The sequence below is a fragment of the Coffea arabica genome, chromosome 9e (assembly GCF_036785885.1).
Source record: "Coffea arabica cultivar ET-39 chromosome 9e, Coffea Arabica ET-39 HiFi, whole genome shotgun sequence".
NCBI classification, from domain to species: Eukaryota; Viridiplantae; Streptophyta; class Magnoliopsida; order Gentianales; family Rubiaceae; genus Coffea; species Coffea arabica.
In genome coordinates this window covers 38,391,628-38,406,295 of record NC_092327.1, presented here as the reverse complement: position 1 = coordinate 38,406,295, position 14,668 = coordinate 38,391,628, and the positions used below count along the sequence as shown (strand labels likewise).

Here is a 14,668-nt window from a genome sequence, read left to right as displayed (position 1 = left end):
TAAGGAAAGACACATAATTCTCCACGTCTGAAGGTGTATGGATTGAATATTTTCATATTCTAAGACAAGGTCGTTGCAAAAGAGACATTTTCGGTAACCTATGTAACCTTTACCCGAATACTTTCATTTTGAAGTCAACAAGGACTTGTGGTGTTACCAATTGTTCTCATTCTTTGGAGGTATTTATGTATGGCTATAGAGTTTTAGCGCAGGAAAGCTAAGGAGAAGAATTTTCTGTCACGTATTATTGAGAGGAAAAGTTACTATGAGTCAGAAGTGATCAGAACGAGGGTCGGGAAAAAACAAAATGTATGGTCTTAGCTCAAAAGCAAGCAATGCAGGAAGGAAACTGGGGAGGAATGGGCTGGTTGCAGTTGCTATTGACAAGGATAAATCGAGTCAATATGCCCTTAGATGGACAGTTGATAATCTGCTTGTTAAAGGCCAAACTGTAATACTCATCCATGTACTCCCCAGGTCATCATCCACAGCAGCAGGTAATCCTTCATCTCTCTCTCTCTCAATCCTCACGAACGTCCACACATTCTTGATTGTGACGAATTCTATTGATCAAGCAAAATTGTGATAATGGGCTCTTACAAAAGAGGATGTAGAAATGGAAAAAAATAAGAGAGAATATGCAAGATCGATCCTATGTGTTCTTTTATTCTCCGACAACCAATAGCTCTACGATGCTTTCCCCTTTACATTATAATGTAAAATCAAGTTTCTTCACTGCCTTTACAAGATATAAGATTTTCCAATGCACATGATCTAAAGCACCAAATTTGAAGAAGGGCCTAGTTGTAGTGTATATGAAATGCATTTTTGAGTTAAGTTGGAGCAAGTGGCTTACTATATTTGAATATGAGCTATTGACCTAATGCTTAATGTGATAGTATTGATTTGGTCTCTATGGTAAATAACATCCTGAAATGATATCAGATGTTGACTTTCATTAAAAAAGATGACTACCCGTATATAATCCAAATCAATAGACAGGAGAAATAGTTCCCCATCTTGAAGACTAAAATTGCGATTCTCAATTTTGAATGGTTGTATACCTGGTGGACGACTGATAAGTTAGTTTCCTGTGATTAAAAAAATTGAGCTAACGAACAATTTTTTCGGGCCATATGTGATTGCAGCTGGAAACATATGTGCACTTAATGATGCTAATCAACAAGTTGAGAAGCCAGCCAAAGATCTGTTCCTCACCTTTCATTGCTATTGCACACGAAAAGATGTAAGTTCTGGAATTGGTTCTTTCTTTTTAATGCATTTTATGAAGATGAATTCTTATTCTTCAAAGAAATGCTCTTGCAGCTTACCTTTTATTTTGTTTATTTATTTTTAATGTTTTCCCTCTGAGGCAATAGATACAATGCTTCGATGTTACACTTCAAGGCAATGATATAGCCAAAGCTATAACTGAATATGTAGCCCAAGGTGCAATCGAGAGTTTGGTTCTTGGGTCATCACGGCATGGCTTTATCAGGTAGAACTTTTCTCTTGCTTGTATCATCAGTTGCAGAGATGGTTTAGTTGATCCGCACCAGAGCAAGCAAGATATATAGTAATTTATCAGACTTGTAGAATCAACATAACTATTCTTCTAGTTAAATATCTGACCACATTTTCATCTTCATGATGCAGAAGATTAAAGACAATTGACGTCCCTACTGCAGCACTAAAAGGAGCACCGGATTTTTGCACAGTTTATGTTATCTCCAAAACGAAGATCTCCCAAGTTCGAAATGCATCTCGACTGGCTCCATTTACTTCTCCTATTTATAACCAAATAAACCAAATAAATCAAGTGCAAGATCAATTTCAAGTTAGCAGGTCTACTTGCACGTCTCCAGATCTACGTCCCAAGCAAATCCCCGTTATGAGAGGTTTGTACTTTTTCCTTTGTACCATATGAGAGGTTAAATTTTGCTTGTTTGCGCAACTCCATTAGAGATAAAATGAACTTGGAACAGGAGACGTCACTCCTCGAAGACCTTTTATCTCACGAGAGGACCATGAATTAATCAGGTAGGTTAGATATTGAGCAAATCATCTGTTTATTATTTCCGAACTTGGCCTGTGTATTTAAAACTGGGCTAACAACATCTTACGTGGAATAGGTCACCATTTGCTAGGGGAAGAGGTTTTACTGGGAAAACGTTTGGAGACCTGTCGGAATCAGAATCTGATATTTCATTCATAAGCTCTGAAAGGCCAAGTGTTGATAGAATGTCTGCACTTTACGAGGGTATGGATTCGGGGCGAACCTCACGGATATCAACTAGTTCAGACAGTAGCTTTGGCTCTGAACGTTTTGGATCTAAGGCCAGCGACTTGAGTTCTTTCTACGAATTCTCATCATCTTCAATTGAAACTGTAAGTTAATTATTTCCAGTATGAGACGATGAGTTGAAGCACATTTTACTTTCCTCTCATCTCAAATGAAGTTGTGGCAATTTTTAACTTACCAATCACAAGGATATGGTGATAATTGGATTCATTACTGTCAGTTTTATCACATCTAGATGATTGTTCCTGATAGTTGTTGTACTTATAAATGTACAGGATGATGCAGAAGCAGAAATGAGAAGGCTAAAATTAGAGTTGCAAAGAACTATGGATATGTACAGTACAGCCTGCAAGGAAGCTTTAACTGCCAAACAAAAGGTATCATTTTTAATAGCAAAAAGGAAAAGCTACATTGTGCATATATGAGATTCTAAGATAATAGGAAATCTGTATGTAATGCAGGCAGCAGAGCTCCATCGTTGGCGAATTGAAGAAGAAAAAAGATTAAAAGAAGCTCGACTAGCTGAAGAGGCAGATAAGAACAAATCTGAGTCTGCGTCTGAAACAGACCAAGCATCTCAAACAAGCCAAGCCCAAAGTCCTCCAATTTACTGCGGCTTTAGGTATAGAAGGTATACTATTGAAGAGATCGAAGCAGCAACAGACAATTTTAGTGAATCTTACAAGATTGGAGAAGGCGGTTATGGTCCTGTCTTCAAGTGTTATCTTGATCATACTGCGGTTGCTGTTAAAATCTTGCGTCCAGATGCTACCCAAGGAAGGTCACAATTTCAACAAGAGGTAATTGAAATTATGAATGTAGTAGTAATACGTATAGTAGGCTAGTAGCTGATAGCCTACTTTCATTTTGTTTAATACATAAATTCTAAGCTTTCCTTTCCTAAACAAGTGTATTGTATATAGGTTGAAGTTTTAAGCTGTATGCGGCATCCAAATATGGTGCTCCTGCTTGGAGCCTGTCCTGAATATGGTTGTCTGGTGTACGAATGTATGCCCAATGGAAGCTTAGAAGATCGTCTGTATCGAAGAGGAAATACCCCTGCTCTCACATGGCAACTTAGGTTCCGAATTGCAGCAGAGATTGCAACAGGTTTGCTTTTTCTTCATCGAACTAAGCCAGAACCACTAGTCCACCGTGACCTTAAGCCCGCCAATATTCTGCTTGACCAATACTTCGTAAGCAAGATTGGTGATGTGGGATTGGCCAGATTAGTCCCCCCTTCGGTTGCTGAAAATGTAACACAGTATAGAATGACATCAGCTGCAGGAACGTTTTGCTATATCGATCCAGAGTATCAGCAGACAGGAATGCTTGGAGTTAAATCTGATGTATATTCCTTTGGAATCATACTTCTGCAGATCATTACAGCCAAGCCAGCGATGGGGTTGACTCATCATGTTGCAAGGGCAATCGAGAATGGAAACTTCACTGACATACTCGATCCCAATGTGCCTGATTGGCCTGTTGAGCAAGCGTTAATCGTGGCAAATTTAGGCCTTCAATGTTCAGAATTGAGGCGAAAGGATCGACCTGATCTCGGCAGTGTTGTGCTGCCTGAGTTGAACAAGCTGAGAGAACTTGCTGATCAAAGTATGGGCCATCTTTTGCTTGGTGGTATTGGTAGTGCTGGCCACTCTCCCTACAATAGCCAAACTTCTGTGTAAGTAGTAGTATTAAGTTAGTGAGCCGAGGAGTGGTAGTGTTTATAGTAATGTGTAAAACCATTTCTGTAGGGCATACTTATGAAGACGTTTTCTAAATGTCCGAAACTCAGGGATAAACGTTGCTGCAAGTGTTCCGATGTTTGAACAAATAAGTGCAAACATCGAGGATAATCTGATCATCAATCTGACAATGTGTAGCTACTATTGGTTGTTATCATATCTCTTGATATTGTAACGATGATACTCAAAAACACTTTACCTATATAGCCAGAAAGTTTTTATTTTTGATTTTTTATCATATATAGCCAGAAAGTATGTTAAGAAAAAGTTTAGAAGGGTTCAATTACGATATCTACCATGAGTTAGAGTATGCCTTCGAAAGATTCTGTTATTTTATGATGCTTGTTGTGGCGTGCAGTATGCGGATATCATTTGTTTCGTATTCCCTAATAAGTGCGCTGGTTGTTTCAATTATTTTCCAGATCAAATTATACAATTTGGACAAGAAGTCATTTTGCTCTACTCAATAAACAATTAGCCAAGCTAGACTAGTCTCCTTGCACCCTCCATAAGACCAAAAAGAAAAAAAATTTTCAATGAACAGTTTTCTCCAAAAGATTACTTTACAATTAAAAAAGTTAATAATTTACAAAATAAGAGGTTTTAAAAGTTGTTTACTAAAATGTTTAAGATAAATTAATCATGAAGGTGGCAAGATTCTTTGAGATTAGGGATGTACTCGAGCCGCTATACTCGAACTCGACTCAACCCATATGTAATTAGGCTCGAGCTCGATCGAGCTAAAAAATCATAACTCGAGGTTTGATTCGAGAAAATCCCTTTAAACTCGAGACTCGACTCAATAAGGCTAGACCTTTAGTCAAGCCTTATCAAGCCGAGTCTAATCAAGCTTTTTGACTCGACTCGGAAAATGTACATTTTTCTAGACATTTTTTCTTTTTAGGGCTTTTTACAATTATGTTATTACTTTTCTGCCACTATGAAATTTTATTATAAAGAAGAGTATATTGTAAATTCAGTATAAATTATACCCATAACGGTCATTTTATAATTATAATACATATATATTATTTAAATATATTCCGATTCGACGAGTAGCTCGACGAGCCACAAGGCCCAAAATACTGACTCGAAACTTGACTCGAAATACATTCGAGTAGCTTGAGACTCGGCTCGAACTCGGTTTAACCGAGTTCGAGCCAAGCTATTGACCGAGCTACTCGCGAGCTACTCGAGAGTAACTCGGCTCGCATACATCCCTATTTGAGATTAGCGTATTAACTTTCACAGAAACTAAAACTACTGGTTTCTGGTGAGATAGAAGGAAAAGTCTCGTAGCCCATTTTACATTCTTCGGTTTAATCGACTTAAAGTCCAAGATCACAATGATGCATTGGGCTCGGCTGGATTTAATAAAAGCCCATAGATGCATGCCGATACTTTGGCACAGAAAAATGTCCCGTTGTTTTTCCTGAGGATTTGAACTTCGAGTTTTGGGCATTAGCACCACGGGTGAGGTCATCTTTGGCAATGACATGAGATCAAGAAATGTTTACTATAATCAATGGCGACAGAAACGGTTCCAGCGTCACGATTTGTGGAGAGTCGTACTGGTCATAGCTAAGAAGTTCGTTATCATCACGTTGAGGACTGCATGAATCAATATGCCTAGCAGCATGGTCACTTTAGAGAAAGGGAATCTGGAAACCAGCTGCAAGACGAAGCAGAAGCTTGTCAGGTTATGCATCATCAAGGCTTCAGAAAAAGGGTGGAGGAAAATCAAGATTGAATGTTCCAACAGGAAGCAGATGACTCTGATCCAGTCTAACATATTAGGGGAGAGTGGCGGAGCCAGAAAAAATTTTCAATGGGGGCAAAAGCAACACTAAAATTTTTTTCCTACTCTTTTGCTAGTTTTTTAAGTAAAAAAAAATATTCACCAATAAGTTAAATGAAAAAAAAAAAATTGAACTTATTTCAAAATGGAATTTTGTGACCCATATATTCTTTTAGAATATTAGTTCATGAACCAATTTAAAATACCACGTAATTCTTTCACTTATTTCATAAAAAAACTTTGAAGACACACTTAAGATAATATCAAAATTTTATGCATATTGTAGGAATTTAAGGGGGAGCAGTGGGGGCCCGTGCCCCCACCTTAAATCCGCCAGTGGCTACAATTATGGAAAATATCCAAATATTGACATGTTTTTGTTTCAGGTGTGCTCCTTTTGTGCAGTGGATGATGATATATGCATTGAGTCAATTGCAATTGAAAGGGGAACTTCTCAATTGCTAGCACCAATGTCCCTTATTGTGTTTATGTTTTGGCAAAATTTGGCGTGGATTCATAACTAGATGTCACCTTATTTTCCAAGTTTCCTTATAACGTGTAGATTTGATTGGGTGCTTCCATCAATGCTCAGTTGCTATGCAATTCGTTGGATATCTCGAGCTAACAAAAAAAAAAAAAATCGCTTAAAAGTTGTGTATTTATACTACAAATATAGACAAATTCTCACAAAACGAAGGAGAATTGAATAGGATGATAAAAGAAGCACGAGATCTTGAATTTAATATTCTCTACATATAAAAATAAAAAAGCTCACAGAACAAGTTGCATACCTAAAGATAGGACAAGGGGCAGGAACGGTTGCACGCGATTTTGATCATTTTCAACAGCACGTAACTTTGGTTGCACACGACATAATTTTATTTTCACAACGTGTAACTTTAGTATAAAATTTTGCGGACCCCACACACGTTATGAAAATTGATGTACAACTAGTGATTTGGACCGCACATTTTTTTTTTTGCCAAAATCTGATCGTGAACGGTTCAGGAGCGGTGACCGCTAGTGATCTGATGACCGCTCCCCTGCCCCTCATCCCTAAAGATACACCACAATACGGGTAACGTGTGGATGTGGTTACCTTTGCTAGGATGTGATATGATAAATAAATAAGGGCACCTTTCCATGGTGTCTTTAAGCAAAACCTAGAAAGGGAGTATGTTTGTTCGGATTCGTGCCTGTAGCTGATGATGACTCAAACAATTATAAATTATAAAGAAAAGAAAAAGCCCCCAGTTTTTATTAGACAAATGATGCTTCAAAAATTATGTTGCCTCTCTATTTTCATGCATCCAGCAAGCGTCTTCTAACAATCAAATTGAGGATGTGCGTAATGTCCATTCTCCAACATTGCAAAATTCCAATGGAAATTACAAGCAAAAATGTACCGAATTCCCATGAAACTGAACATCTGAAAAATGTACTACAAATCTTCTCCTAAATCAAATCACATGATGTGATTAGAAGAGGCGTTTACCAACTTCAAATTCACTTTAATTATCTCTTCAATTAATCCAGGAACGTTTCAGCAAGCTAGCGGTCATATGCCAAAGATGCTTGCTTGTGCAGAAAAAATATGCAGTGAAAATCTACAAACAGTTACTGCTTCCATTGACAAGATAGCTCCTGGACAAGGCAGATGGATTGGAAACTATACACCTGTAAAGTCCCTTTTTCCAGTCGGTGAGGATGAAATAAATGTCTAACAATAGACTAGTGTGTCTTCATTCAATTCGAGCTAAACGAGAATCAGATGCTTCTTTGTGCGTGTAGCACTCAAATTCCCATTTCCATGGACCACGTTTCCTATTTCCTGCAAGAATTTCACCATTGCCAAATTTCCCACCAGCGACGCACGCAGCCATCAAGAATTAAATGCCAAAATTAAGGAAATTTTTTATGCAGAACCAAATTTTGATAGAAGCCCAGTGCATATCTGACATCATTTCCAGGTAAAAAGATTCATTACACATAAATGGAGGACCAGTACAAATTCCATGCCCAAATAAATAGCTGGAGGAGGACAACAATAACAACAAGAGCAAGAAAGGAAGAGATTACAAAATGCTTTCTCCTTTCGAGTTTCAACGCCGAACTTTTTTGCTTTGTCTATACACTTCTTCCATGGCTTTCTTCCACTGCTCAAAAAAAAAAAACCTCCTAATACATAAAAGACTAGTAACATCGCCATGGCTTTTCTTATTCCTGGCCATGGTGGTTCTTGGTGATGGAAGAGCAGGTGTAAAAGAGGAGGACATTTGACTTGATCTGATCAGACGTGGGAACTGCTGCTCCTGAATGAACCAAGAGCTTTAACTGCTCCTGCTCTCAGGATGAATTGGTGGTAGAAAGCTGCAATTGCTGCACCAATGAAGGGTCCTACCCAGAAAATCCACTGAAAGGAGTGGTTGAAATTTGTCAGTATAATAAATAACTCATGGAGTACATAGTATGGTGTACCACTCTACTTATTACTGCACAAAAGCCAATTGACTACTAAGAATGTTATAAATTGGTATAGTACTAACTTGGTCATCCCAAGCTTTGTCCTTGTTGTAGATAACAGCAGCTCCAAGACTTCTGGCAGGGTTAATGCCTGTGCCGGTGACTGGAATGGTGGCCAAATGCACCATAAACACCGCAAATCCGATCGGAAGTGGTGCTAAAATCTACAAATGAATCAATCGTGCAGATTCAAAACTGTTAGTAACATATAATTCATTCATTATTCATCTGTAGTATTATTTAAGGAAGCTTAGAAGTCAAATCAGTGATATATATACTTACAGGGACATGGGAGTCTCTAGCACTCCTCTTGGGATCAGTGGCAGAGAAAACAGTGTAGACAAGAACGAACGTTCCGATGATCTCCGCAGCCAAACCTGTGCCGGTGCTGTAGCCATCCTGAAGCTGGTTGGCTCCTCCGCCGTATGTGACATAGTAGGACCTCTGGAAGGCCTTCACAAGCCCCACCCCGCAAATGGCACCTACACACTGGGCCACCATGTACGCCAGTGCTCGGGTCAACGACACCTTACGTGCCAGAAACAGCCCGAATGTCACTGCAGGATTAATGTGACCACCTACAACCAAACATACCAAAAAATATATATATATATTATTTTCTTTATGGGAACATAATTAACAATTATTGCTTCCTAGTTCTTCTTATTGTTTTAACTGTTTCCATTGTTATAAATAAACAGGGGAGATTCTACCCATAAGTAATTTACTAATGGTTAGGTGATGAATGAAAGAAGTATTATTATTGATCTTTAATAGATTAAATATTGTTAAATATTTTTAAAATTTAAACTATTTATCCTTGACGAGATATACAAGTCGAGGAAATAATATTCAAAAGAGACCATATAATTTTTCTATAAATAGAATACAGTATAATGTTTAATATGAAAAATACTTTCATGGACTGAGATAATTTTTTTTTTTTCAGCATAAGTGGGAGATTCTAAACTAGAATTTCTCATTGATGTAAAATATACAATCAATATTTTGTTTTATTTTTTCAGAAGGAAGGCGGTGGACAATGTAAGGGGGGAAAAAGAAGGAATTGTTACCAGAAATGCCAGCGGTGCAGTAGACAAGAACAAAGATCATGCCACCAAAGGCCCATGCAATTCCAAGAATTCCCACCCCGCCGCACTGGTCACCTTGGTGGGCAACGTCAATCTGGCTTTTGTAGCCAATGACGGTGAGAACAGTGATGTAAAGGAAGAGAAGGGTAGCTATGAATTCAGCAATTATAGCTCTGAAGAAGGACCATTTGGTCAGCTCTTCAAGGTCAATCAGCGGTGCTGGTGGTGGATCATGGTAGTCCTTGGTCGTAAAAGAACCATGCTCTGCCACCCCCATATCCTTTGCCATGGCTCACAATGAAAAAGAAAAACAAAATTTGTGCAAAAAAAAAGAATCCAACAAGAAGATGATAAAATGAAAGAAAGTGAGAAACAGGAGGAGTAAAGCTTTTTGTAGTGAAGAAGAAGAATAGAGTGTGGCAGTGGAGTGAGTGAGAGGCGTAGGGGTATTTATATATGGGGTTGGAGGGGGAAGAAAATTTTGTTGGTAAATGAATTTCTTTTTTTTTTATAATTTGATATAAAAATGGATTTCTTTTTTTACTAATTATTTCTAAGGAAGTTGAAAAATGGCCGTCCAAGAGTTATAGCATTAGCCGTTGGTGGGCGTGGTGATGATCAAGAAGATTTGGGCATCTCGCTTTCACCGTCCCACCAGAAAATTGCCCCACCACCTTCTCCCACTCTCTCTTTTTTCTTTAAACGGCTAGTCCCGTGCACCGCATTGATGCGAGTTTCTATCATGACTCGTTAGTGATTCTACCGCCACAAGAAAAAGGCCAAAAAAAAAAAAAAAAAAAAAAGAGGAATGGTTTTTCTGGTGGAAGATGCCGACAAGTTTCACCACATGCTAGAAAAAAAAGAAAAGAAAAAAGAGTGTCCGAGAATTTTTTTTGTTTGGATGATATGGCGATTTGCAGTCTAGAATGGATGCACAAAGTTCTTCAAAAAGCACGAGGCTTCACTCATGTCATGGAGAACTTTCCTCTGGCGATTTCCCAAAAGGTTACAGGGTCATAACTTTTAGGAATTATTGGGGTACCGCTTTTGAACTTTAAACGTTGTTGCTAAACCTAAACCTAAAGTAGTTGAACGGCTAGCTATTTCCAAACTCATTAAAATTTGGCTACACCCTCGATTAGTAAGTAGGTAGCAGGAAACTTAACAAAGAAATTAATGTTGGAGGTGAGAGATGATAGCAAAAGGTTCATCTCACTTTCCAACCCATCCAGCAAATCAATACAAATTAACAGCTAGTATATAAATAGACTCTATTAAGTCATCATCCTTTATTAAGCAACATTGCCCCAAGGTCAAGACTAGCCAGCCCTTCCCGCGAAAGGACGTACTCCCTGCGTTCCACTTTAATAGTCTTAGTTCTTTTTTCACACAGTTTAAAAAAAAAGTAGTTAATTTTGTTGGAACAATCAATTTAGGTAGCTATTTTTCTAAAATACCCTCACATTAATTAGAGTACAACTTTATGGGAACTTGAATTGATGGTAAAAAAAGAATAAACTCTCATTAAATGGGATAGGTTTATAGTAACAACAATTTACATTGAATAAGGGTATTTTAGGAAAATTAAAATACAACTACATTCTTCAATTGGAAAGTGGACAACAATTTGGAACAGACGAAAAAGAAAAATAGGACTATCAAAGTAGGACGGAGGGAGTAATTTTTTTGAAAGGAAAAGTCTAGAGTATGTCTTGTGCTTGAGACTATATATGCTTTTTGGGCAAAGCTAGCCAGGACAAAAGCAGATTAATCTTATAGCAAGTCTGTGCTGACCAAGAAATATGCATAAGTTCTTTTTCCTTGTTTGGATTGCTTGTTTCCGTCGGAAGTGTGTTTGGATTGTAAGTTATTTGAAATATTTTTACTGTAGCACTTTTTGTGATGTGATGTATGTGAGATAAAAAAGTAATTGGGAAGATAAAAAGGTGTATTGGAAATTGTAATGGTGATGTCAGCAAATATATTTGGCCAAATAATTGGCTGTCCAAACACACTCATTAATATTTTCCGTGATCACATTTCCCTATCACCTTTTTCCCTCACATATATCAAATCGCTACAGTAATTTTTCCATGAAAAATGACGGAAAATGCAATCCAAACACAAAGCTTGTTCGTTTTTGTAGTTTTAATGAATTGTAATTCTTCTTATCATCCATAAGTTCCTTCTTATCTTATCACCAAGAAATAAAAGAAGAAGAAGAAGCATAAATTAGTAAAAATGTATAAAAAAAAAAAAGATAGTAGTAAATAACAATTAATTGCAGTAAAATTGTCAAACATGTATTGTTAGGTATTTTATTTTCTTCTCCTCAAACTTGGAAGTCATTTCTGCTCATAGAGTATTAGCACATTGCTTTAAAAACTTGCACCGGCCATTGACTCATTTTTCTCATTTTCTGACCAGTTCATTTGGGAGACCAAATGGTCTTTTTCCATACTTTAATACACCATATATAGTAGACAGGACGTTTCCTCAACGGTACCTTGATGAGAGCAAATTTAATCAATGTTCGTGTCTTGACATATGATGATGCTTAGTTGAAAAGGTCTAATTAGAAAAGTACCACATGTTGGGTGAATTTTCCCATACTTATTGATGAATGATTAAAAGGTTAGAAAAATTGATGAATGATAAAAAAAAAAAAAAGAGTAGTCATACACCAAAACTCAACGTGTTTATGAGAATTGATACTTGAGAGTAATAGTCAATCTCTCTTCCAATGACTTGAGTAGGATCACGTATGAAGGAGTTATTTAATTAAGTGTTATTATCTTTGCTAATTTGCTGTATTGACCTTAGAGTTGCTTTGGTAGTTAGCCTAAAATATTGGTTTCACTGGAATTTCATGCTAATTAGTCATTTAGAATTGATAATAAGGCACCTACAATGTTTATTAATGAATTATACATAGTTTTCTACCATTGTTACAACTAATAATTGCCATTGTTGAATCTTGTAATTATTAGATTTGTGCTAATTCCATCCTTATCTAACTATGGTTACTCTTGTTCAAATTCTTGCCGATCCTTTTCCATTGTAATGCTTTGGGATTCGGTTTTCCTTTTCAAAACACAGAAACAAATAGGATATAATCGTTGCCTTTTTTTCTCTTAAACTTGCTTAAGGTTGCATGTTGAAATGAAATTCTCCATACCTGCTATTTAATATTTTTCTACCCTTTATTATATTTTTATTTGTTGATAAATTGCAGGGAGTTTGTCTTTCCGAATTTACTGATCAAACACGTCTATATATTATTACTTCAAATGAGTGGATTACCTCTTACAATTTTCTTTTGCTTTGTTTCATTCTCTTATTAATTATTAAATCATACTAATTTGTTAATCATTATTATTTCAGTAACCCTTTCTTTCACGCACACCGGGCGTATTGCGCGGGGTAGCAATAGAATGCCGCTTGCTCAAATTGTCCAGATAGGTACATATGGACGTTTTTGGACCAGTTATTGCTACGCTGGGGCCTACAACGACACAATTTCTGCAGCTTGTCGACTAATGCAAGGCTTGGATTTGATTGGCGGTTCGTCAAATTACGAGAATGTTTGGATTCTACAAATCTTGACATGTTTGGATTGATGTTTTTGACAATTTTTTTTAAGCTCCTTTGTAAGTACAATTTTTTATCTCGCGTGTATCAAATTGTAACAATTTACAAAAACTAACACCAAACGAGTTTGATTTCAAATTTTCTCTATTGGAGTATAGCAGATAAAATAATAAGGTTTTGGTTTTGTTTTACCTACTATTTTATTAAGAGTCTGGTGAACCCATCACAAAATAATAATGAGGGGTTTCGAAATCAGCTGATTTCTTCAACAAAAAAAAAAACATCCGAAATGATTTTATAAAGAGAATCCAATAATACTACTTAATTAAGCACAAAAACTAGTACTCCAATACACTAAACTATCATTGAAGAGCGACCCTACGTACACCTTTTTTTATTTTACGTGAAATGCTGAAATTGTCATTCTTAAACGGTTTGAAGTACAACTAGACTCACTCACTCATGCTTATAATTGCTTATGATCGGAGGATCTCTTGCTTGTACAACTCCAATTCAATTTACCTTTGCTCATACATGGCCACTAGTTTGAAAACAGCAAAATGCACACAAAGCTAGAAGTATATGTACATGTAATTTGGATCCCTTTTTATTAATCTGCTGAATTTTGAAATCTGACTACTGAAATAATTAATTTGCTGAATTTTAAGCTTAAATGGTGTTCCAGCATAATTTGAACCAGTCATGTTCTCTAAATCTTGCCAAAACCCAAAACACACAAAAGAACAAAAACAAAACTGTGAAGCACATGAAGCAAACCGTGGAAATCCTACTCGGATGGATCTCACCCCCCACCCGACAAATTTTGTCCAAATTCCGAAAGTTAACTTTTATTATTGGCAAAACTGATAACGCATCCTAGCAAGTAATGATAAAAGCAAGAAGCAGTTGATGGTTCACGGGGTCCAACTACGGCTATCAGGCAACCCGTGCATCTACGAAAGCAGATGTCTCAACTTCTCCACTATTCTATTCTATGTTGGCTTCCTCTTCATCAGAAGCAATGAATGGTAGGCACTCATTCATTCATTGCTTCAATATCCCACTTTTCCTCGTTACGAAAAAAAAAAAAAAAAACTTATTTCTTGTTGATAACTAGAAACTAGTGGGCAATCCTATGAATTCAGTTCCGGAGCTAATAAAGAAAATAGCACAAAAGGGCAATTTGGTGTACACAAACTACGAAGTCTTGAGATTAATTTCCGTTTGTAAGATCATGCCAAGCACTTAACAATAATGTCTTGAATGTGATTCTATTTTCTCTGTTTGTTAGCGGGACGTAGGGGGCAATCATTCGACTTAACTTTTTTTTTTTTTTTTAGCAGCGATGAGATGAAATTTAAGAAGCCGATAAGAAGAAGGGACATTTGAATCCTAAACAGATCATTCTTGAGTAAGGAATTTATTGATGCTCTCCTAGACTTTTATCTCTGTGAATGAGGATTTAAAGGGAGTCAGCTACCTATTTCGGCTCGCATAATTCTCTTATTCCTAACAAATGATCAAAGAATTTGCAGCCTCAAAAAAGGGAAAATACAATTAAAAGAATTTGCTTAGGAATGAGAGAATTTGGTTAGGCATGATATGCACGTGGTTTTTA

At 36.9% G+C, this 14,668-nt stretch overlaps 2 protein-coding genes across 2 annotated transcripts; one reads left to right on the top strand and one right to left on the bottom strand.

The window, feature by feature from the left end:
* Nucleotides 1–230: 230 nt before the first annotated feature.
* On the top strand, nt 231–4,285 carry LOC113710648 (U-box domain-containing protein 35-like). The gene is made up of 9 exons (XM_027233764.2): nt 231–497; nt 1,149–1,246; nt 1,380–1,498; nt 1,657–1,898; nt 1,986–2,040; nt 2,133–2,388; nt 2,578–2,679; nt 2,764–3,102; nt 3,226–4,285. Exons 1-9 carry the CDS (start codon nt 308–310, stop codon nt 3,985–3,987), a joined length of 2,163 nt encoding a protein of 720 aa, XP_027089565.1. The 5' UTR covers nt 231–307; the 3' UTR covers nt 3,988–4,285.
* A 3,523-nt stretch (nt 4,286–7,808) lies between these two features.
* On the bottom strand, nt 7,809–9,881 carry LOC113710329 (aquaporin PIP2-4-like). The gene is made up of 4 exons (XM_027233275.2): nt 9,442–9,881; nt 8,651–8,946; nt 8,392–8,532; nt 7,809–8,258 (listed from the first exon to the last, which is right to left on the bottom strand). The coding sequence occupies exons 1-4, from the start codon at nt 9,746–9,748 to the stop codon at nt 8,136–8,138; spliced, it is 867 nt and encodes a 288-aa protein (XP_027089076.1). The 5' UTR covers nt 9,749–9,881; the 3' UTR covers nt 7,809–8,135.
* Nucleotides 9,882–14,668: the final 4,787 nt, after the last annotated feature.

Excerpts from the sequence above, each read along its gene's own strand:
- LOC113710648 (XM_027233764.2), top strand. The coding sequence starts at position 308 with ATGTATGGTCTTAGCTCAAAAGCAAGCAATGCAGGAAGGAAACTGGGG. Across the intron at positions 2,041-2,132 it reads GAGGACCATGAATTAATCAG|GTCACCATTTGCTAGGGGAA; the intron begins GTAGGTTAGATA and ends TACGTGGAATAG. Across the intron at positions 2,680-2,763 it reads CTTTAACTGCCAAACAAAAG|GCAGCAGAGCTCCATCGTTG; the intron begins GTATCATTTTTA and ends TATGTAATGCAG.
- LOC113710329 (XM_027233275.2), bottom strand. The coding sequence starts at position 9,748 with ATGGCAAAGGATATGGGGGTGGCAGAGCATGGTTCTTTTACGACCAAG. Across the intron at positions 8,533-8,650 it reads CTAGAGACTCCCATGTCCCT|ATTTTAGCACCACTTCCGAT; the intron begins GTAAGTATATAT and ends ATTCATTTGTAG. Across the intron at positions 8,259-8,391 it reads ACAAAGCTTGGGATGACCAA|TGGATTTTCTGGGTAGGACC; the intron begins GTTAGTACTATA and ends CACTCCTTTCAG.